Source organism: Notolabrus celidotus, chromosome 13 (genome assembly GCF_009762535.1).
Source record: "Notolabrus celidotus isolate fNotCel1 chromosome 13, fNotCel1.pri, whole genome shotgun sequence".
Classification (NCBI taxonomy): Eukaryota; Metazoa; Chordata; class Actinopteri; order Labriformes; family Labridae; genus Notolabrus; species Notolabrus celidotus.
The window spans coordinates 17,316,973-17,340,255 of NC_048284.1; the positions used below are offsets into that span (position 1 = coordinate 17,316,973).

Below are 23,283 nucleotides of genomic sequence, written 5' to 3' on the forward strand. Positions count from 1 at the left end.
TTGATCTTCTGACTCCATCTGCTCTAGAGCCTGGAGTAAGTACACTTCACAAGTGTAAATGTTACTTGAGACAGAATGGCACACACTTAAGTGTTATTGAGTTATTGATTTCTCAAGTGTTGTCCAGTACTTCTTACGCAACCTTCTTAGCCATTTTGTAAGAGAGGATCTTCTGATGTGATCAATTCAGGAGAAGTTGATAACTGGCAGCCTGAATACTCAAGAAGCCAAGCCAATCAAGAGAGCTGTCAAAGAGGCTTTTCACTGGCCCCGCAGGAAGCTGGACAGCAGTGTCACCAACGGGGGGGCTCTTCAGTCTGGCAGACACACAGGCGGGCAGAGCCGGGTGAGCGCCTTGGCATTGGAAGTGGAGCCCTTCATTCTGGTGGAGCCGTGGCTGGCACCAGAAGTAAACTGGCCTCTCCAGCAGCAATGGGTGAGATCACACACACACACACGCACACACACACACTGCCACACTCCTGCTGAGGAGCAAACGGAGGCTGGCAGGGAGGGCTGCTCCTGAAAAGCTGCTGTTGTCTGGAGATGGCTTTCATGTGAATGAGAGCTTTAATAGGCGTTGTGTGACGGCTCTCGCAGCACGCTGAGCATTGAGTGATCTTCTTCTGTCGGCTTTTAATTAATAAGCAATGTTTGACGGCCACAATGCACTTGGAGAGACAACACAGTGACTCCTCGGTGGCCTTGATGCTGTTTGTTTTTGAGTCCTGCTCAAACTCCCACTGAGGTGACCACATACAGTACACCGAGAGGTGCTGACAGTTTCCCTAAACCAGTTTCAATCATTGTTAAATGAAATGAAATCAAAACACTTTGAGACATTTCAGTTATGATACTGAAATGTCACCCATTCTCAAACGAATTCAAAGTAATTATGAGGAAGAGGATGATTTTCACATATGTATGTGGTTAAAATTAATCAGCACTGTAGCACGGGGGCCCCCCAGGGAACGGTTCTGGCTCCATTCCTGTTCACCCTCTACACTGCAGACTTCACACACAACACAGCGAGCTGCTACCTGCAAAAGTTCTCGACTCCGCCATTGTTGGCCTCATCACCAATGGGGACGACAGGGAGTACAGAGAGCTGACGCAGGATTTTGCAGTCTGGTGCCAGAGAAACCACCTCCAGCTCAACGCAGGAAAGACCAAAGAGCTGGTGGTGGATTTCAGAAGACGCAAGTCCCCTCCTCCCACACCAGTGAACATCCAGGGAAAGGACATTGAGATTGTGAAATCTTACAAGTACCTGGGTGTTCACCTGAACAATAAACTGGACTGGTCAGACAACTGCAACACACTCTAGAAGAAGGGACAAAGCAGACTCTTTCTGCTCAGGAGACTCAGGTCTTTTGGTGTGGAGGGGGCTCTTCTGAAGTCCTTCTTTGACTCTGTGGTGGCATCAGCCATCTTCTTTGGAATGGTCTGCTGGGGAAGTAGCATCTCTGCTGCCGACAGTAAGAAGCAGAACAGACTGGTGAAGAAGGCCAGCTCTGTCCTGGGCTGCCCACTGGACCCTGTGGAGGTGGTGGCTGACAGGAGGATGACAACTGATGGACAACACGTCACACGCCCCATAACAACACGGAGAGATACCGCAGGTCTTTTCTTCCTGCAGTGGTCAGACTCTATAACCAATAAAATATATGTATATATATATATGTTGTAAGATATGCTTATTTTTACCTCCTTAATTTTAATTGCTAATAACTTTTTAATAATTGATATTTTATAGGCTCTTTTTTGCTTTATACTCTTTTGCACTGTTTACTTTGCTGCTGTAACACTTAAATTTCCCCGTTGTGGGACGAATAAAGGACTATCTTATCTTATCTTATCTTAACACAATCCAGATTTTCTACCACGATGTGTAGTTCTTTGGGAGTTTGTTTAGTGTGGTCAGATTCTGGGAAGATTGTAGTGACATTTTTTAAGCTAAAGAGGATCAGTCTGCCTACTAATTGAAAGACCCCTCATAGTTTTTGATAAATCACAACAACAGAAAAAATCCCTTGTAACCTGAAAGCAGCAAAACAAACAAACAGCAATAGAGCCAACACTCATATAAACTCTTTAGACAGCACCAACTCAGGCTGTGCTGATATGACACCATCCCAAACAGTTTGAAGCACAGAGAGAATGTAGCAGAAAGTGGAGGTAGCACACTTCTGTTTGTGGACAAAGAGCGCCACCTAGTGGATCACAAAGATATCAGCAACCAAGGAAAGAACTTGTGAAATACCTTGGAAGTTGATTTAAATAATGAAAGTCAAATCACAAACAAATCTCACCATTCACTCTGAGCTGGAACTGCAAGTATCAAAAGTTTACGTGAATTTAGAGAACATTAAGGCCCACATGTGTACATTTGACATATTCAGAGAATAACTGTAGTTGAAGGGCCTGATATTAGTCTGTTAAACCAAACAGTACCGTCTTTACTTAAAACATAGACATACATTCTCCTGGTGCACATTCAAAATGAAACAACAGCGTGAAGCAGTGAGGAAACGAGTTATCATTCAGGACAAAGGGTAGTAGGACATCTTACAGCAAAGATCATTTTAATGGTCCCAAATATTCTGAACAACTAAGTGTACACTCATGTAAAAGGAAAAAAAAAAAGAGAAGATATGACAAAATCATCACATCTAGAATTCCACTCAATCTTTAATCAAGACGGGATTACAAATTCTCCAAAAAATCTGCAGTTTCAAAGGGCAAAAAGGGTAAAACTAGCTCACCTACTGAGGTCTTTAAAAACCTGTTCAAGTGTGACTGAAAACGTCCTGAACATTTAAAGGCAGGTCTCTTTTTGTTGTCATTTACAAAAAACAGGAGAAAGATTGAGAGACGAATAGAAGAACAAAAAAGAAAGTAATGAGGAAACTGCTGGCTTTTTTTCTCTTCAGAGAAAGAACGTCCACTGAGGAACGACGACACTGATGACATCATCAACGACAACAAGGACAGCTCTTTGCCACATGCTGCCTCCCGTCTGGTCCTATATACTAACTTAAAAAAATAGAGGGACAAAAAGCAACGGACAAAGAGGGGGAGGAAGAGCAGAAGAGAAAAGAAGGAGAAATAAAACGAGGAGGAACTCCGAGGAGGGGAGTTTGAGGGGGTGCGAGTGGTGGTTCTGGGTCTGAATTGGCTGACCCGTTTGGGCCGCTGTGATGTCCTTCCCTGAGTGGGGGGGCGGGGGGGCAGTGGGTTATGGTCCGAGCTTGCGAGCTCTCTGGGATTTCAGTTTTGCGTGTTTTTGTATGTGGTCTCTCCTCCAGTTGCTTAGTTACCATCCTGTCTCATACTGTACGAGTCCGCTGACGGTGTTTTTGAGTTGTGGTCTTTTCTCCCCCGACTTTCACGCGTCCGTTCCACCCTCCAGACGCTTTGTCACTCCTGGTTTCCTGATTGGCACTTGTATGAAGTGGGCAAGTCCGAGGAGGCTTCTGTTCACAGTCTGCTCCTCTTTTCGGCCACCGGCTGAGGGCGAGCGGTGGCGTTCATTCATTCAATTTGTTTACAAGTTTGATCATTCCTGTGTTGAGTCTGTGAGCTGAAACTGTCTGAACAAAGCACAAGCTGAGACAGTGAAGCTTCCCTATGAGCTCAGTTTGGACTTCTTTGAGGGTGGCAGAGGGTCCTCTTTAGTCTCTCCATCCTCCTCCTCTTCTTCCTCCTCCTCGTCATCATCGGGGTAGTCCACAAGTCCCACTAATCCTCCCTGAGGATGAGAAGAGATACACATGTCAAAAATATGCTCTTTCTACAGACTGTTTCACACTTTCGTATTGTGGATCAAATTATATTACCAGCCTTCTGGTGAGCTTTTGTTTAGGCTTCATTGGCTACACTCACAGGGCTTGGGGTAACTTATCACAGAAGTAGCATGTCACAGTATGTCATAATAACAGATATTGGACTTTGATAGTCAAAATCAAATCAATATAGATACTTTTTGGATACCAAGGGAACAAAAAATGTGAATTCCTGGGGACCAAAACAGACATTTGACATCCTACGCTCCTCAACTATGGAACAGCCTGCCGGAGGATCTGAGAGGAGCTGACAGAGATATTGAGACTTTTAAACATAAACTAAAAACGTATTTATTCAGTCAGGCTTTTATGTAGGGTTTAACAATGTTATTACTTACCCTTTACTGTAATATTGATTTAAATGTTGATTTATTATTTTAGTAATTTGAACTGTCTTATTCTATTTTTATTGATTTAGTAATTAATTAATTTTATTATCTACTCAAGTTTTATTGCTATTTTTAGCATTAGTTTTATTTTCAACTCTTCTCCTTACCCCTTTTTAAATCTATTAATTTAAACTATTTGTATTCTTAATTTTGATGCTTTAACTTATTTTAATTGAACATATTTTATTGTTGGTGTGCATTAGTCTCTATTTTATTTTATGTTACTGTAATATTAGTTGTTTTTTTTTTTTAAAGATTTTTATTGATTTTTCGACATTTTAACAACAGAAACAAAACAATAACAGTGCTCTTTACAGTAGAAAGATTATCAGAAACAACTGCTGGTCAAACATTCAGATTAAGAAAGAAATAAACAGAAAAATAAAAAATATTGAATAAATAAATATTCCACCAACCAATGTAGGGTATCTTCAAAAACAGATAAGAGAATAATAAGTAATATTGATAATAGTTATTATATCAGTAACAGAATAATAATAGTAACTAAGAATGTTTATATGACAGCAAAATCAGCAATAGCCACACTATTACCAAAATATATATATATATATATATATATTGTTAAAAATGTTATTTTAATAATAATAATAATTATTATTATTATTATTAAATATTTTTTCTGTTAAATGGTTAGGAGGAGGTGTGTTTAGCTGCAGTGTGCCCTGTGTGTATTTTGTAGGGTATGTTCTAATGACGTCATTTTAAGTGTGTCGATCATTGTGCAGCGGTGTGAAGCTCCCAGTCAACAGTCAGCTGGTTGGACTAACACATGAAGGACTGAGGTGACTCATTTCTTTGTCCTCTGCTCTCGTTGCTCAGCAAAAGACATAAACTTAATGTGTTTCCACTTAAGAGACAATAAAAGAACCTATCAACACCAGTATTTGCTGATCTGTAAATGATACGTGTTTTAAGTGTAGTGACTGTGACAGAGGGCAGAGCAGAGACACACAGCAGACTTCAGCAGCAAACAGACACAATCCAGAACCTTCCTGCAAGTGGATGGATTAAATGGCTGCAGAGTCAGACTCCAGATTGTTGAAATTGATATACTCTGATTGCTTTTATCCAACTGAATTAAAGACATGACAGCCTTATATTACAGCTAGCCTCCTGAGAGACAAAGATTGGTAGCTGTTGCATATGAAAGCATGAAATTATGTATTGCAGTGTTAATTTTGGCGTCTATTTTAGATTTAGTCGTAGTCTTAGTCTTTAGACGAAAATGCCTGTTAGTTTTAGTCACATTTTAGTTTTTTCAGCCCTATACATATTTTAGTTTAGTTTTAGTTGACAAAAACTCAAAACATTTTAGTCTTTGATTTTTTCCAAAACATCTTCACTCTTTAAATAATTCATATAGTCGATCAGATATTGGTATCAGGGTTATACCAAGTGTTAAAATCGTCAACACTCCTTTCACACTTGCTTGTGTAATATCTTAAGTTAAATAATTCAGCCTGTCCCTACAAAAAGTCAAAAGACATCATTGTTGATGTGACCACTGTGACTGTATTTTGATTCTCTTGATTCACAGAAAAATGCCATGAAAGGACTGAATTGGACATTTACGGCGGTCCTTGAATGTACCTGCAGTGACAGGCGCACTGGACAGACAGTCAGTTCACTGCACTCTGAAATGCATCTGCATCTTTCAACAAGGAGTTGATCAAAACTTACTAAATGCATCACTTTTATCTTTAAAGATTAGACTCAATGTCCGACTGTCCGCCACTAAAGTTTTCGTCTCGTCAACAAAATCAAAGCATATTTCATCAGAGTTCTTATTATCAGTGAAGCACTTTAGCTCCTCATAGTTTTGTTTTCTTTATGAAAAAAAATAATCGTTGACAAACATTTATCTCCGTAATTTCATTAACAAAATTAACACTGATGTATTGAAATTAAATTGCACTCCAATTAGCTAATGTGAAACTAAATACACCCTTTCCAACTTATTTGAAGACGCAGTTAAAATTCAAAATTGCATCCAATTACATTGATACGTGATAAAAGCACTTGTTTCCATATTGATCTGAACTGTAAATAACGTGGCTTTGTTCATGACACTTCGCCCCTCTCCTTTCTTTCCCTCCTGTTTAAATAAGGCAATGAGTTCATAATCTGTCCCGTGGCACACTTGTGTCGATGACCATGCTTTGTGTTGCACAATCTGGATGGTAGGAGTTGTGCGAAAACTGACGGCCTAAGTGTGAAGCTTAATAGTTATAGCTCAGACTTCAGGAGCATTCTTTCTTTTCAGTAGAGTTGAGTTTGATACAGAGCAGATAGCGTCAAATAATTCTGTCTTATTCTTTCAGTAACACTGAAACACTGAGTTTATCCTCTTCACAGAAAAGAGTGGATTTCTATTACAAACACATTGATGATTCTAACATGCTGACACGTACCTTTGTGGTTACAGCGGTGGTAGAGGGTGAGCTCCGTGCCCCTGAGCCTGGAGAACCCGGTGATCCTGGAGAACCAGGGTTCAATGAGGCAGATGAAGGGGGGCTGGACAGGCTGGTTTTAGTGGAGCCAGAGAAGGCAAGCTTGAAGCTGGGGTTCTGTCTGCCTGATAAGCTTGACTTCCCCAGTACCTCTTTGTCATCCGTGTCTTTCACTGGAGGTAAACAGAGACAGGTGTTTTAAAACTTTTGGTTCACAAATTCTATCTGCAAGCACAACATGCTTTTACAAGAAACATTAGCTTTACTGTACATGAACTCACACACAGAATGAGACACATTTGTGACTTCATCTAAAGCAGCGTTCAAAATATCTGGTAAAAATAAAGGGTTTGTTTATCCAAAGGTCAAGTTGCCTGACTGAAGATGACTAATTGGTGCTATAAATACAGCTTAGAGGATTTAAACACAGTCTGCCAACAATCCTGTACATTAAGGCAAATCCAATCACATTGTTGTTTGGTTACAAGTCTGCTCTTTGGCCTGTGGAATTCTTCAAATTGGATTTTGTATAAGATTCGGCTTCTACCCAAGCGGCAAACTCCGGTCTCAAACGATGAAGCCAATGCGGAAGTGATATAAACTGCAATACATCGAAAATCCGCTTGAGGCTGGCTGCAGAAACACCAGAAACCACATAGATATGAATGGGAAAAAGACGATCTTTGCAGCATTAATAAACATGTTTACAGCCTGGTTCAAAAAACGGCTTGGCCCTACAACGCTAATCTCTCTAATGGCATACACTGTACGGGGGGTGAATTTTTTTCTAACATGACGGTTAAGAAGATATTAAGATTATGAGTTTTGCCCAAATAAGGACATGACTGACGTGACTCCCGGTCGGGAACACACAGCCATTGGCTAAGAGACTCACACTACGTCACACTCTGCCTAGTTGAGTTCCGCATTACCAATATGGCTGCCGCCGTCGATTTGCTTCAAAACAGCTCTCAGGAACAGATGGGTGACGTCACGGATACTACGTCCATATTTTTTACAGTCTATGCTTCTACCACAACTACATTATCAGATACTTCCTGTCACATTAAGGGTGTAACAATTCATTCAATACATCGATGTATCGATTTATATTTCTATGATCCGACTACATCGATCAGCGCTCGGCAAGTTGGCCTTCCGGACGAAATATATCGATCTAACATCGTTTTAAAAGGTAATAAATCGATTGTATCGATACTAGGAAATAATGCATTGGATTTAAGCATGGCAGACTTTATATGGATGTGTTTTTGTTGCACTTTTAATGATAAAGACATTAAACGTTACTCAATTCAGGCTGCCTGTCTGTGACGTCATTGCCATGCACCAGAGAAGCCGGGGAGCGAGAAATGATCAAGCCACCATTGCGGTCCAGCGTGGGGAAACACTTTGGCTTTTGCAAAGACGGAGAAGTTCTAAATAAGTCCCTCGCTGTTTGTAGGATATGTAAAGGTCAAGTATAGTACTCCACAACACCACAAATCTATCCAACCACCTATTAAGGCGCCATAGGATTTCATACAACGTTTATATCCATAATTCATTTAGACCTGATTCCCTTACAAGAAACAACGGGAATCTAGGACTGTCCAGTATCAAGGTATTTATTTCACAGTCACACTGGTTGAATTTTTGGCTAAAAAGTTACTGAATCGATTTCAAGTCAGTGAATCGTTTCGGATCGGATCTTATCGTTCTAAATGAACTAATATCGTCCTTTTTTTTTTTTTTTCAACGTCTACCGAATATTAGCCTACATTTTATTAGCATTTTATTCAATATCGTCCTTTAATCATATTGGCAACCATGAATCATGAAACGAATCGAATCGTTGTTAAAAAGAATCGTTAACCCCTCTGTCAAATTCCCTGTGCAAATTTAAAAAGCAGAGATAGCTGTACAATAAGGTTGTTTTCTGTAAATTACATACAAATGTATTAATCCCATATGCCGAAAACACAATTCAACATCCTGTCCTGTTATAAATACCATGTGATCCTCTCACACAGTTTCATTATATTGTCATCTACGAAAAGAGGAAAGCACTGCTAACCATACATACATTTCTTTCTTTCCATGAACTTGCTTATAGGTTCCATGAGGTCTTCCTCGGGCTTCATCTTGTCAGAAGGAGGAACCACGGCTTCGCCATCCTCGAGGTCATCCTCGTCTGTGTTGAACCACATTTCCTCTTCATCCTCCAGAGTCCGTGCATCACGGCGGAAGCGGTGGTTCCTCAGGATGGAGCGCATGCTGAAGAAGATAAGGAATTGCTTAGTGACCAAAGAAATGCACACATGTTGATATATAACAAGTACTAAACATTGTTGAAAACACTCTTAAAAACAGGTTCGGTGTACAGTACACATGCAGTCAGGAGAGGATATTTCTCTTTGCTGACAAGTCCCCAAAAGTTGCTGTCCCTTTATCTGGCTTTCAGCTCAATGTCATTTTGCAAATCAACCATCTCCATATCAACACCACTTGGCAAAACAAATACTTGCTGGAATCTGGTTGCGATCTACTTAATATCGATAGGCAGAAACGGGTTTGACACAAAAGCAGCAAAATCTTCCATGAGTAAACACGCTGAGCACAGTACTGCTCAGGGTGAAAAGCATCCTTGTTTACGATGGTGTGTGACATTTTTCCAAGTTGGAGGAGTGGGTCAGCCCCCCGTTCTGTAGGTGTGTGTGGCCAAAACACCCAGCTTGGCCTTGAACGCCTTTATTGCGCTGATCATGTGGGGCAGGTGCCGGTCTTTTCCCTGCAGCTTGTAATTGAGTGCATTCAGTTTGTTGAATGGGGATGTGTTTTTTTTAACCTTGTCAGGTCACACGCAGTCATGTTGGAATAATTTTACAGGACAATCTGTGATTTTCCAGGACAGTTTACTTTTTCTCCCATTTTCCAGGTGTTTTCCAGTACTGGAAAACTGGTCAACTGTTTTCCAGGTTTTCCAGGACGCGTGGGAACCCTGCAATATGCTGATCATCGAATGGCCTTTTGATGTTAATACTCCACATAATCCAGCCGGGCCCATGAGATCTTTACTGACAGCCTTATAGATGTGTTTTTTTCTCACCTATCCAGTTTGGGGTTGTCTTGCCTCTCTCGCTGCTGCTCATACCGCAGCTTAAGGCCCTTGAATGTTTGGACGTAGTCCACATCCTCCAGAGCCTTCCAATAATTCTCTACTATATGAGCTGTGAGAGACTTCACATCCTCCTGGGAGCAATGGGAGTAGAGAGAAAGAGGAGGGTAGAGACCGAGAGAGAGAAGAAAATGACAGGAAGGTACGAAAAAGGCGAGATTGGCAGTGCAGAGTTTAGAAAAAGAAGCAGAGCAGAAAAGGAATGGAAGGGGAAGGAAAAAGAAGCGAGAGAGAGGAGAAAGAGAGGGGGAACAAACCAAACCAGTTAAAGCTGATCGAAAAAGGGTTCAACAATTCAACAATATTAGAATGACTGGCTGTTTTGGGTCAGCGGTTTATCAAATCACTTGCTCACAAGTGAACACCACCACTGCTGACTGAGACAACGCAACAATCACATCAAATGCTCTGAAATCAAGAAGTATAATGTACTCCACGTATCCATTCATCTTAAGACACTGTGAAACATGACTTATTTTACATGGTTTTAACCCTAGAACACTATCGCTGGGTAATTTTCACCCGAGCAAACACATTTACATGATTTTCATTATGTTGCGTTTGTCTGAGTGTCATAGGTCACTGGGTAGCTTCAGCATCGTCTTTGACGTCTTTGACGTCTTTGAAGGTGTGGGTGTTTCTCTATTCCAAAACCTGATTCTTCCTACAGGCACGTGTTCGGGTTATTTTCACCCTTTTTTGTTTCTCTCTCCTGCAGCTGTTTGTGTGTCAAGGAGACTGTGCCTTCACCAGGGAAGTCTCAAATGTCCCAGGAATGGGTGGACCGAACACCAAGTTTCCAGTGTCATCATTTTTTCGTCCCGAATTCCAAATTTTTCAGTAATTTTGGAGCATTTTTATAGGGTCCCCCATGATAATTTTTTTAAAATTTTGTTAGACATGGAATAATTTGTCATGTATTGTCATATTTTGATATATTTTGATGACAAGTACTTTTTATTGGGTATATTATATCAGGTAAAAAACACCCGGCGTTAGTTATGGTGTTACTAATTTTAGCAATAGTGTTCTAGGGTTAAGATGTACAGGTTTGACATGTTATTCTACTATCAGGAGTCAAGAAACAGGATAAAGAGGAATCTAACACTTAAAAATGGCAGCAAGCAATTAAGAGGAGTAATCTTTCTCCAACTTCTTAACCAAGCCTTGAAAAACTCAGTCAGTGAAAAAGCCAGCCTCTGTGTCTTTGCAGCATTAATGTTGACACGGTAACATGTCATGTTTTAACAACTGTGATTTATTGCTCTGAATTTTGAAAGAAACATTTGTATCCAAGTTTCAAGGAGGGAAGGGCAAGGAAATGAAACACTCACCACACGGACATACTCGAACATCTCAATGATGGCAGAGTTCATGAGATTGTAGCGTGAGCCGTTGTTGAGGAAAGCCTTAATGACGGGCTCAAAGAGGAAGTTTCTCATGATGTAGCGGTTGTAGAATTCGTCCTTCAGACCGATGATTCTCCGCATGAAGCGCAGGGCACCTGAGTGTAAAAAGAGGATGATGAATATCAAGCTCAGAAATAAAGCACGTATTTTGTCTGAGTTAACAAAAATCAAAGATGTTGTTGGATTTAAATGGGACTCACATAGTGCCAGGAAGGCGTGCTGAGAGGCAGTGAGCACCAGTACCCTCCTGAGAATGTCCTTGTTGATGATGTAGTTCTTGATGTGATAGGTGTGATGCTCAACACAGAATGTCAGCAGCTCCAGAATCAAGGCCAGTAACTGAGATGTTTGAAAATCATCTGTGGGAGAAAGAGGATGGTGAAAGACTCGTGTTAGGCGCCTTTCAGTTCGAACAACACATCTTTTGTAGCTGCAAAATGATACAGGGAAATAAAAAAGTGACAGCCCTAAAATGATGGTCATTTAAAACCTCCTTGCGTTAGTCTTTTTACAAAACTTGTACACAGGCACACACACACTCATCTTGCAGGTATTTAATACCTTTACTGGGCTTTTCTTCCGTGGTGTTGGCCAGGAGTGGAGCAGAGAGGACGTGCATACAGTGCTTATAGAAGAAACTTAGGAACTCAGTCTTTTCTGTTTTCTGGAAAGGAAAAAGAGGAGCGATTTAAAATGACTTGGAAGTTAGAGCTTCACTGCTATCCTACGACCAATGTATGACTTTTTCTTGTCCTCACTTCTCACGACACTGAAGGATCATTAATGTGTTTTTATTGATCTTCTTTAACTGAACTATGTTGAGCAAGTAATCCACGTCCCACAAAATATACAAGAAATAATCAAACATCCAAGAGTGCAGGGCACACAGGCTAAGTTTCCAGTAACTGTCTGTATAATCTGATGTATTATGAGAGAGCCGACAAACTCACATTTGCAGTAGCCAGCATGTTCTCAGGGTCCACCAGAGTTCGTAGCAGGCCCATCAGCTGCACCGCTCCTCCCAGCTCTGGGTCTGTATCACAGATCATGTGTTCTATGATCAGGTTGATCAGGAGGATATCCTGGAAAGCCAATAAAGAGTCATTAGTTACAAAGTGGTGTCATTTATATTGTGTTGGGTGTATTTGTATATTTCTGATCTTTTCGTAGCTGATTCTGTTCATTTACTCACATCATCATTCTGCTGAGACTCCTGCATGACGAACTCTCGTACCATGGAGGGGTTGTACTCCACCAGATAAGAGAAGATATCTGTGGCAGCCCCACGCACCTGAACGTCATCCATTCCCTGTTTCAAGTGAAATAAAATATGTTTAAAAGAAACACCTAGTCAGGTCGGGTCTGTGGATGTGCTGTTGGGGTACAAAAACAAGATCACAACTGTTTGCATGCACAGAGGCTGGAGAGATGCACACATCAAACATGGACATCCTTCAACATACTTAAAAACTGGGGGTTGTAAAGCTGCAAGGAGTAGGTTAGGATACATAGAGGCCAATATGTAAAAAGATAGTGTATGTGTAGAGGTTGTAATAGACAGCTGTTTGTATTTATTTACGGCTCTGATGAAGTTTAAAATTCCATACGACATCAGCTGCCGACTAACGGCACAGCTGACATTGTTTGATCTTGTGTCACCGAGCGCTTTGTTTACGTGCCTTCATCAGAAAGGCTGTCACCACCTTTGGTGCCACTGAGGTCCACAACTCTAAAGAGTTATCCACATTTAGATAATCACCACTTTTTAAATACAGGATCAGGATGTCATTGCTATGTTCTTTGCATGGTTACCTGTTACAGAGCAATCAGAAGCTACACAAGTTTTCTATCTCTCTCAAGCATGTCCTGGTTTTTTTTTGTCTGAAGCCAATCACATCCCTGATAAAAACGCTCACACCCTTTTCTTATAATTACAAACCTGATCAATGAACTATGAGGGCAGAAACAAACCAAAAAAAGCTTACATGGAGGTAAAATGATCATTTGAGTAAGATATAGATATGCAACCTTATTGCCAAGCACTAAGCCTACCTACCACTTTTATTATTTTGTGTTACAAATAAGTAGGGATGTAAGGATAAATCGCAAGATGGTAAAAAATCGATACAAATAAGGGTGGATTAAAATGGATTCAACATAATTTGTATCTGCATTACACTCCGCTTGTTCAACATCATTAAGTCTCTTGCGCTACTCTATCGTCACTCGCTGACTGGAGGTGTTTTAAGTTTAAAGCATATTTCAGAATCAGCTGACTGCACACAGCGGAGATGCTGAGCTGGGGGCTGCAGCTGAGTGACAGGTCTTCAAGAATGCTTCTTTTTTGCACCGCCGGACTGATTCTGACCCGGTTGCGCTCCCGGCTGACACATGACCGCATTCACCTGCTTATTTTTCTCAATAAAAAACAATTAGACAGAAAACTGGACACTGTGAGTCCAAAATATGATTCTTTTCAGTTGTCCTGTTGCAGTAAATCCACATGTTGAAGTCTGAGTCTTCACTCTAGGACCATGGAAAAGATTTTTTTTAATGATTAAACGATAATTGATCGTTTACATTTCCAAAGATCAATCATGGAAAATACTTGAAATTCATAACCCTAATTCAAAGAGATTTACCTTATTTGTTTTAATATTAAATACTTTCATTTGGGAATCGTTCACTTTCCATTTCTCTATAATTCTTCTGAAATTTTCCAACAAGGTATTTTTGTACGGTGATTTAGTTTTTTTTGCAAGGTACTGAAAAAAAGTGTGCAGTAGTTTTATTTGAGTTACAACACACCTTAAAAATTAAAAAAAGGATTACTTTGTTTACAAAGAAATAACAGAAAAATATATATTGCAACTGTCCATATCTGAGAATTGAAATAAAATGTTAAAATTTTGAGTTCAATCCAGTTTTCTTGAAAATCATTAGAGAATCGTGAGTGAATCGTGTGGTGAACCAAAAATCGTGATTCGAATCGTGGATTGAGTGTATCCTTACATCCCTAATAGATATGCAACATTATTACCAAACACTAAGCCTACCTACCACTTTTATTATTTTTTGATATAAATAAGGGATGCTTGCCATATCACCATACTGATTCATATTCGCGTTAACAAGCAACTGATTAGAAAAGTGGCATTGAAACCTCTGAATGTATAGATCGAGATGTACAGTCTTAATTTAAAATGTACAGAGAAGCATTAAGCCCAACTAAGAACCCACTCTCTTCAAAGACAATATAGGTAGGGTTAGGTGATCTACTCAAATAAGTCTGACAAGAAAGAGGAGAAGAGTTGTGCTGAGATGTTTCCTCAAACCAGATGATGCTCCCTTCTTCAAACCCTTCAGCTGCCAGTTTATTATTGTTATAGTCAACTTTATATAAGCCAACAAAATATTTACCATCTTTGTTTTGTTGCTCTAAGTGTCCTTTTGAATTTCAAGTCAAAAAGTGCTGTGTCATGGTCGATGACTGACAGACAAACTCCTAAACTATAATCGCAAAATATTTTAACTTAAACTAAAGTTTCATTCAGAGAAATACACATTTTCAAACAGCCTCATTCACAACAAAGTCTCATTCAATAGGGGGTGGAGTCTGGTTCACCAACAAAGTGTTTATGTGCAGTGCACAATCTAAGGTAATCAAATAACATGAAGCAGAAAAGATCATCTGTTTTCCAGCATACTGTCAACACTAACTACTATCTCATGGATCATCTTGTTTAATGATTCATTTTTACCTAGACTATCTCAACTCATATCCAACAATTTAATGCAGAAACATGGGAAAGAGAAGTGGTAAGTCTGTGAAAATGGAGTGGAAAAAGGGCCTTTATGAACTTCTGAAAAGACTGAAAAACAAACTGTTTGTACTAATGTGTTATGAGTTGAAACAGAGAGAATGATTTCATATCAGTAACTTTGATTTAAAAGTTGAACTCAGAGACAGAAAGAAACAAGCCTATTGAATTCACGGTGTGTGATCTACGTCTGATACTATGGGCACACTCACACTAGGCCCAATTGCCAAAGTATGATTGTCCCCACTCCCCTGTCACCTGCTAGCCTGCCACACACTGCTTCAGGCACAGCCAGGCCCGAGCAAGATAAGGACAGCCGCTTGTACAAACAGTGGATATCAAAAGTCAAATGTTAAAATGCCAGGTTTTGTGATGTCAAAAATTAAGAACAAGATTAATCATGTCAGAACTTTTTTCACGTTTAATGTGACCTATAACATGAACAATTCTGACTGTCAGGCTATTTTGGAGGTCACTAGCCAATGGCAGATGAGTTCAAAAGTTCATTTGATGCCCTGAACAATGAAAACCTTTTGATTTTATTAAAGCACTCTGGTTTTTTTGTAGGAGTCCATTAGCATGGCACATCTTGACGTGGCAATATTTGCCCACTCATTAATAAAAAAATCTCCAAGTCCATCAGATAGTGAGGGCACCTCCTGTGCAGACCACCCCACAGATATTCAACTGGATTCAGGTCCGGACTCTGGCTGGGCTATTCCAAAACTTTAATCCTCTCCTGGTGAAGCCATGTGTTTGTTGATTTGGATGTATGCTTTGGTTCGTTGTCGCGTTGAAAGGTGAAATTCCTCTTCATCTTCATCTTTCTAAGGGAGGTCTGGAGGTTTTGTGTTAAACTGACTGGTTTTAGTAAATGTTCATACTTCCCTCCACCTTGACTAAGGCCCTGGTTCCAGCCCCAAAGCATGATGCTGCCCCCACCATGCTTCTCTGTGGGTCTGGTGTTCTTTATGTGTTGCTTTTATGACAATCATACCTTTTGGAATTATGGCCAAAAAGTTCAACCTTGGTTTCATCAGACCATAAAACATTTGATGCTTTTGGGAGACTTCATTTATGTTTTTGTAACATTTGGCGAGGCTTGGGTGTTTTTGTTCATTAGAAAAGGCTTCCATCTTGCCTCCCTACACATAGCCGAAACATATGAAGAATAAAAGAGATGTTGTCACATGTAGTACACAGTCAGTACTCGTCAGAAATCCCTGCAGATCCTTTAATGTTGCTGCATGCCTCTTGGAAGCCTCCCTGACCAGTTTTCTTCTCATCTTTTCATCAGTTTTGGAGGGATGTCCACTTCTCTGAATGTCACTGCTGTTCCATATTTTCTCCACTTGATGGTGACTGTCTTCACTGTGGTCCATGGTATATCTAATGCCTTTGAAAAGTATTTGTACCCTTCTCCTGACTGATACCTTTCAAAACTGAGATCCCTCTGATGCTTTGGAAGCTCTCTGTGGACCTGGGGTCTCATTTATAAAGGTTGCTTACGCACAAAACGGGGCCTGAAACTGGCGTACGCCTGTTTTCACGCCAAGTTTGTGATTTATAAAAAACAAACTTGACGTGAAAATGTGACTACCGGTAAGCAAACTCTGACCCAGGCGTACGTACATTTTAGAGGCAGGGGGAAATTGGCGACGCAGTTGGTGAGAGGGAGAACTGAAGTCAGATTATATTTTGATGCCTTTCACACATTTCATTCATTGAATAAGAACATATTAACAGACCCGCGTCACCATCATCACTAAAATATGCATATTCTATTTGAACGTGTGTTTGTTGTGAGTCGTTTCCAATAAGCTGTCATTAAAAAATAAAAGCGTGTCTTAAAGTTCATCAAATGTTTCATCAGCTTTGTCTCACCTTTACATTCCTCTGAGGTGTAGAGGAAACACACGGGCCGTATCCTAACGTGTTCGTCGGGAGGTAAAAAACAAAGTTACATCAGAGGACGTAAATCGGCCGCGGAGCAAAGTGACAGTCATGTTTTCAGTGTTTCTAACGCTGTGCAGAGTCACTACGTGTAGTTATACTTTTAATAAAGACTGCTGTACGACGCACACGGAGCGCACAGACACGGCCCCGGCTGCCTCACACACTGATCACATCTTCATCACCTGCATGTGTTTACTGTGTTAATGAGAAAAATATGGAAGTAAAGCCATGCCCGGTTCTCACAGTTATTATCTTACATATTATCATAATCAGTCAGAGCCCAGACCAAGCTGCCCGTGATGAAACCAGCACATTAAAACTTATATTCACGGATCAAACTTCTGTCAGATAATATCAGAGAGAGGAGATCTCTGAAGGACGTGAGCTCTCTGTAATGTGAAATAAAAAGTCTGTGTCCTGTAAACATGAAACACCGCAGTGAGACATGGGTAATGATGAATGATGGATGCTCTGGCACTGCTGACGGATACACGCTGCAGCGACGTGGAGTCACTCCATATTTTTATTTCGTTTTTATTTCTTTTGTGTCCCTCCTGCAGAAAGAAACAAACAATGCGTGCTCTCTGAACTCCGTTTCATTCACGAGGATCACGGTTTGTGTGTCAGAAACTTTATTTTCTCCGTCTTCCTCTCTGTTGTTGCCGTGATTCACCGTGAGAACCTTTGATCTCCCGGCTCATTTGTATGCATCTTCATTCATAACGTGCTTTGCATTGACCGTATATGGTTGAATGTGGGCGTGAAAAGGGCGGAATACGAGGCTGATCTACGTGCGCATATCTCCAGGTGGTTTGTGATTTATAAACGGAACATTGCGTAAAGTTTGCGTGCGAACGGTTTTATAAATCAGAATTATTTTTGGCGCACGCCATTTCCGGGTTTTCGGAGTACGTACTCTTTTAGTAGGGATTCTACGCACTCTTTTATAAATGAGACCCCAGGACTTTTGTTGTAAGATGCAACTGAGGAAATGTCTGGAAAATCCTCCTAGAACAGCTGATCTTTATTGGGATTAATCAAAGTCACTTTAAATTATGACAGGTGGATACTGACTACTATTTGTCATGAGTTTGAATGTGATTGGTTAATTCTGAAGCCAGCCACATCCCCAGTTATAAGAGGGTGTGTACACTTATGTAACCACATTATTTTAGTTTTTATTCTTCCCCCTAAAAGATTTCAATTTTTTTCAATTGAATTATTCACGTTACAGGTCACATTAAAGGTGGAAAAAGTTCTGACATGATTCATCTTGGTCTAATTTTTTAATATCACAAAACCTGATATTTTAACAGAGGTGTGTAGACTTTTGATACTCACTGTATGTCATCACTGTAATACCAAACATACATGGCTTTGATACATGACGCTACTTTCCAACAAATCTATATTTTAATAAATGTATTATTTATACTTTCATGCACTGAGAGACAGTCAGATCAGATTAGTGGAAGACTACTGATGGATGACGTGCCCGTGCTCTGTTTATTACGCTCTGGTTCATCTCTATCTTTCTCCTTTCACAAGTACGAGTGTCACCTTTTTTTTACTATATTTCTATGACAAGTGTTTAAGTTCTGCTTTGTTTCCTATCAGCCTTTTCGACAGACACGTGTTGTCCGGCTGTAAACTCAACAGCCTGAGAATATTTAGGTCCTGCTGTTTCCTTTGTACCTCTGTCAGTATGATGTGTGGCGTTTAGGTGAAAGTAAAAAAAAATCAGGTTTTAACTACATCCTCGTTAGCCGATGCTGGCATGAAGAAGTGTAGACCTCAAAGAGAAAAGCTCTCTTTTTCACCTGTATTTCAAGGGGAAAAAAGCTGTCATGTATTCAAACCAATACAGCCAGGGTGTTAAATTAACACCCACCAAGCGCCAATGGCGGGTAAAAAGTCAGTTTGGTGTGTATAACAAAAACCCACACCCGCCAGTGGCCGATGGGAAATTTTGTAATGCATGTGACGTTTTGTTTTTATACTTTGGCCCATTTCTGCCGACTGTCAGGCTATTTTGGAGGTCACTAGCCAATGGCAGATGAGTTCAAAAGTTCATGTCATGCCCTGAATACAGCTATTGTTTCTATTGATTATGCAAGGTGACAAAAAATGTCCTGTCTTCCCTGTGCAGACTTCCTCATTAAACGGTATCCCTCATCATGCTCAGGTTGTTGTACTCACCAGTATGACCTCTAGTGCAGGTAGAATGCCCATGTTTGACAACGTCTTGAAGAAGGCATCTCTGTTTTGAGGTTGTAACGTTTGTGAGAATGCACAGAATTCTTTTAGGAAATTCACCTGTAAGGATAAAAAAAAAAATGAACACTGTCAATGAAGGGAAACAGAGAGAGGACAGAAGTGTTGTTGAAGAAAAGCTCTTTAGTGAACAGAGAGCATACCAGTTCGTGTCTTTTGTCGTCATCTGTGGCCTCGTCTGTTAGCTGTGCAAAGAGGTCTGTCAGGAACTTCTCATCGTCCTGACATTGTAAAGTCACAAATAAGAGTTTGTGAGGGGTCAACAAATCACATCATTACAATCACTTTTACCTACAGCCCTGTGTTACAACAAATAACTACATAAACAAGAATTTACAGATACTTTAACTGTCTATCTTTTACTTCATTGGAAGCAGTTAGAAGGAAAACGTTGCATATACACACCCTTCAAAACCACAGATTCTATAAAAACACTTTGTTTACAGACTTTTAAATTGACTGAACATGACATTATACACTACCAGTCAAAAGTTTGGACACACCTTCTCATTCAAGGGTTTGTATTTATTTTAATGATTTGAAACACTGTAGACTAATACCAAAGACATCAAAACTATGAAAGAACATATATGGAGTTATTTAATTCACAAAAAAACGTTAAACAAACCAGATTATGTTTTATATTTTAGATTCTGTGAAGTAGCCCCCTTTTTCCTTCATGACAGCTTTGCACACTCTTGGTATTCTCTCAGTCTGCTTCATGAAGTGGTCCCCTGGAATGGTTTCTAATTAACATGAGCCTTGTCAAGAGTTCATTTGTAGAATGACTTGCCCTCTTAATATTTTTGAGACCATCAGTTGTGTTGTTCAGAGGTAGGGTTAGCACACAATGGATAGATCAATTTGACCTCTGTTGTAATCCATAGTAAGGTAAATCCAGATTATTTCATAGATTTGATGTCTTCAGTACTAATCTACAATGTTGAAAGTAAATAAAATAAATTAAAAATTATTGAATGAGAAGGTGTGTCCAAACTTTTGACTGGTAGCTTATATCTTCTGTTTTTAAGTCTATGATTGATTACGTACTTTATTTGAAACCAGTACATCAGGTTGTGATTTCAATGCCTAAGACAATTGATCTCTTCATGTTGACTTGAAAAGACCTCCTCGTGATAGGTGAGGGGGAAAAAAAAAAGGTTCATCTCTGACTTTCACACAGCACAGTGTACAACAGAGTCAACACCCAGCATCCCCGTTTCTGTTTTCCTCTAGCGCAGCATAACTGATTTACACAACACTTCTCTATCTCCATGGAGACAGCCATACATAAACACTGCTGAGTTGACACAGTACAAAAACACAGAGATCACATGACCATAAAAGACTAGCAGACAAACTCAGACTGGGAGAGCACAATCAGCCAAAAATGAAACCATTGTACACTCCTACAATTACTGTGATTTACAGTCCGCACTGCTTAAACATTATTTTCAGATTAATCTGCTACATTTGATGTTAGGGTGTCATTTAAAAAAAAACAACCTCTTCTTTGTGTTAGCTTTTATGCTGTTTTATTTCCCTTTTCAACAAGCTGAACTGTAAACTGGTGCACATCTGAATTCAACAAATAACGTGTGACTTGCAAACCTCTTAATTCAAGTCTTCACAACTCACCTGCAGCATGCCCACGATCTCCACCTTGTTAAAGAAGATGAAAGAGTGCAAGGTGGACAACATGTTTTCCTCAAAAACAGAGGGCGTGGGCAGCACCATGTCCTGAATATACTGCACCCGATACGTCTGGTGTATTTTCTGACGCAGTTCAGGATCAGAGATGGGAATCACTTCCTTGAAGCGGGCCGTCTTAGTCAGAAACTCTCGATGCCGCCGTGGCTGCGGGAGTGCCGGATCAAACTCCAGACAGCCAATGACGTCCATGATACACTCATCGGAGAACATAACCTCAAAGAGTGCAGTGCGATTGAGCAGGAAGATGCCTTTAATGATTTCATACAGGTGGTGAAGTCCGTCTCTGTTCTCCAAATCCTCACACACGCGAAACATCTCGAGAAGCTTGCGAATGTAGCCCTCGTTCTCCACAGCCAGTGCCAGTTTCTCACGCCGCAGCGGTGACGGTAGCGAGGAGGCCACCAGTTCGGCGAGATCCTCCAAGCGGTTCAGTTCACACGGGGGTAATTCCAGACCAGGGGAGGACATGTCGTCAAAGCGCTCGTCCTCAGATTCCTCCACCACATCCTGGGTGATGTCCACAGACGGGTCCTTTCCCTGCACCTTCACAAGGAGAAAAAACATACGAGGCACACTAAGTGTAGGAAGACCCAAAGATGCTTTATATATAAAAATAAAAAAACCTACGCACCACACGCAGATGGAGCAGACAAACACACACCCACACAAAGAAATGTGCAGTTACCTGGCATATTTTCTCCCAGATTTCATCACAGCCAGCCTTCTCCTGGAAGCTGAGCGCCAGATCATAATTCTCAGCTTCGGACCACACTATCAACGTATCCTGTCCAAGAAAACAACAAAGCCAACATCTAATCAGCAACTGGAAAATAAAAAAAAACACACTTTACATGAGTGTCGCTGTGACAAACTGACCTGTTGTTTCTGGTAGGCTGTGTTTGGATTGATTTTAGACTCCAGCAGTAGGGAACCTGTCAGGCAGACAACAAAGGTGACCCATGGGGGATGTCAGAAGTACTACTTTGACTCATACAAGTACAGGTTGCATGTAGAGTTCAAGGAATTATATTGTTTATGTGTGGAAGGTGGTGTTTACATCTTTTAAAGAGCAACAATATGGTGAAAACATGACTGTCTGTCCTTGCATCTCCTTACCATCACTCTCTGCTCGCACCAGGAGGGACGTGCCTTTCAAACGCTCCACATAGCCCGAGGAGACGTGCCCGGTCCCACGGTCATCCCACTGTCTGTCCTCATTGAGGGTGTAGACTTTGACTCGTCGGCGAGTGTCCGTCATCCTCGCAGGTAGGTGTTACCGGCCCCCCCTCCTCAACCGTGTTGGCTTGTACTGGGTGTCTCAGTTCTACACCTGCCCCCCCCTCTCTATACTGATTTCACAAGAGGCAGGGGTCAACCAGGATAACTGTACTTTGAAGGAGCTTACAAGTGGATCACCTGGACACGAATCCAGACAGATCCCCTTATCGAGCCTGTACTTACAAATAGAAAATCTGATTTGATTAGCTGCCTCAAAACTTAGTTCTGTATACAACACACAACCCCAGCTTAGGGACCATTGTAGCAGGCTACAGTCTTAATTCACTGTGCGGAGGACACTGACATTAGCTACCGTGTTAATCTACTAAACAAGGGCTGACTGACATTGCAGAGTCCTTTCACATCGTTTGAAGAACTGTATTCATAACAAGCCTCTATGTTGAGATCAATGGTTCACAAACACTCTGACCGCTTGTGAGTACAGTTTGTACGTTTATCTGTTAGCAAGCAAACCTAACGAGTTAACTAGCTAGTACGCTAACTGCCTACGCTCCATATTCTCAATGTTAAACAACCCTTTGAAGCAGAATGACCCGAGCTGTACACCGATAACATTCTTTCACATTTGCGGATCGCATCCACCGTGTTTACTCTGGACTAATGTGTCTAATTGAGTCTGAATAATACGCCAGCTAGCTAACGTTAGCTGCTATTTCTTCCCCAAGTGTTCCGCCATGTTCTGGCTCGGGGCCGCGGAGAGAGCTCTCTCTCCTTACTGGTATTCATGCATCTCTTAGTAATATGCAAACCACACAGGTGTATTCGTATAATTATTCAAAGCTACCGCTTTACATTATACTGCTATTTGCCATTCATTCCCGACGTCTTGCTCAGATAACTGCTAACAGCCCCCCCGTGAGTATTCAGCCATCTTGGGTCCCTTCTGAGTCGGTACGGGGTTTCCAGCACAGCAACAACAGGGCAGAGCGCC

General features: G+C 40.8%; 1 protein-coding gene across 2 annotated transcripts; it reads right to left on the reverse strand.

Annotated features, from left to right (window-relative positions):
• Nucleotides 1–2,430: 2,430 nt before the first annotated feature.
• Nucleotides 2,431–23,283, reverse strand: smek1 (SMEK homolog 1, suppressor of mek1 (Dictyostelium)). Of its 2 annotated transcripts, none has more exons than XM_034699144.1 (15): nt 22,170–23,283; nt 21,930–21,985; nt 21,739–21,837; nt 20,979–21,596; nt 19,484–19,561; nt 19,266–19,382; nt 12,482–12,598; nt 12,240–12,371; nt 11,851–11,953; nt 11,490–11,648; nt 11,215–11,384; nt 9,812–9,954; nt 8,789–8,979; nt 6,667–6,878; nt 2,431–3,751 (listed from the first exon to the last, which is right to left on the reverse strand). In XM_034699144.1, the coding sequence occupies exons 1-15, from the start codon at nt 22,309–22,311 to the stop codon at nt 3,629–3,631; spliced, it is 2,460 nt and encodes an 819-aa protein (XP_034555035.1). In that variant the 5' UTR covers nt 22,312–23,283; the 3' UTR covers nt 2,431–3,628. The 2 variants fall into 2 exon arrangements, with proteins under 2 accessions (XP_034555035.1, XP_034555036.1); XM_034699145.1 differs by having other exon boundaries at nt 9,812–9,951; nt 22,170–23,280.

What these genes read in the sequence shown, in the direction of transcription:
- smek1 (XM_034699144.1), bottom strand. Translation starts at nt 22,311, where the DNA reads ATGACGGACACTCGCCGACGAGTCAAAGTCTACACCCTCAATGAGGAC. An exon ending in AGTCTCAGCAGAATGATGAT is followed by an intron (nt 12,372 to 12,481) that starts GTGAGTAAATGA and finishes TTGGCTTTCCAG; the next exon opens with GATATCCTCCTGATCAACCT. An exon ending in GACAACCCCAAACTGGATAG is followed by an intron (nt 8,980 to 9,811) that starts GTGAGAAAAAAA and finishes TATCTTCTTCAG; the next exon opens with CATGCGCTCCATCCTGAGGA.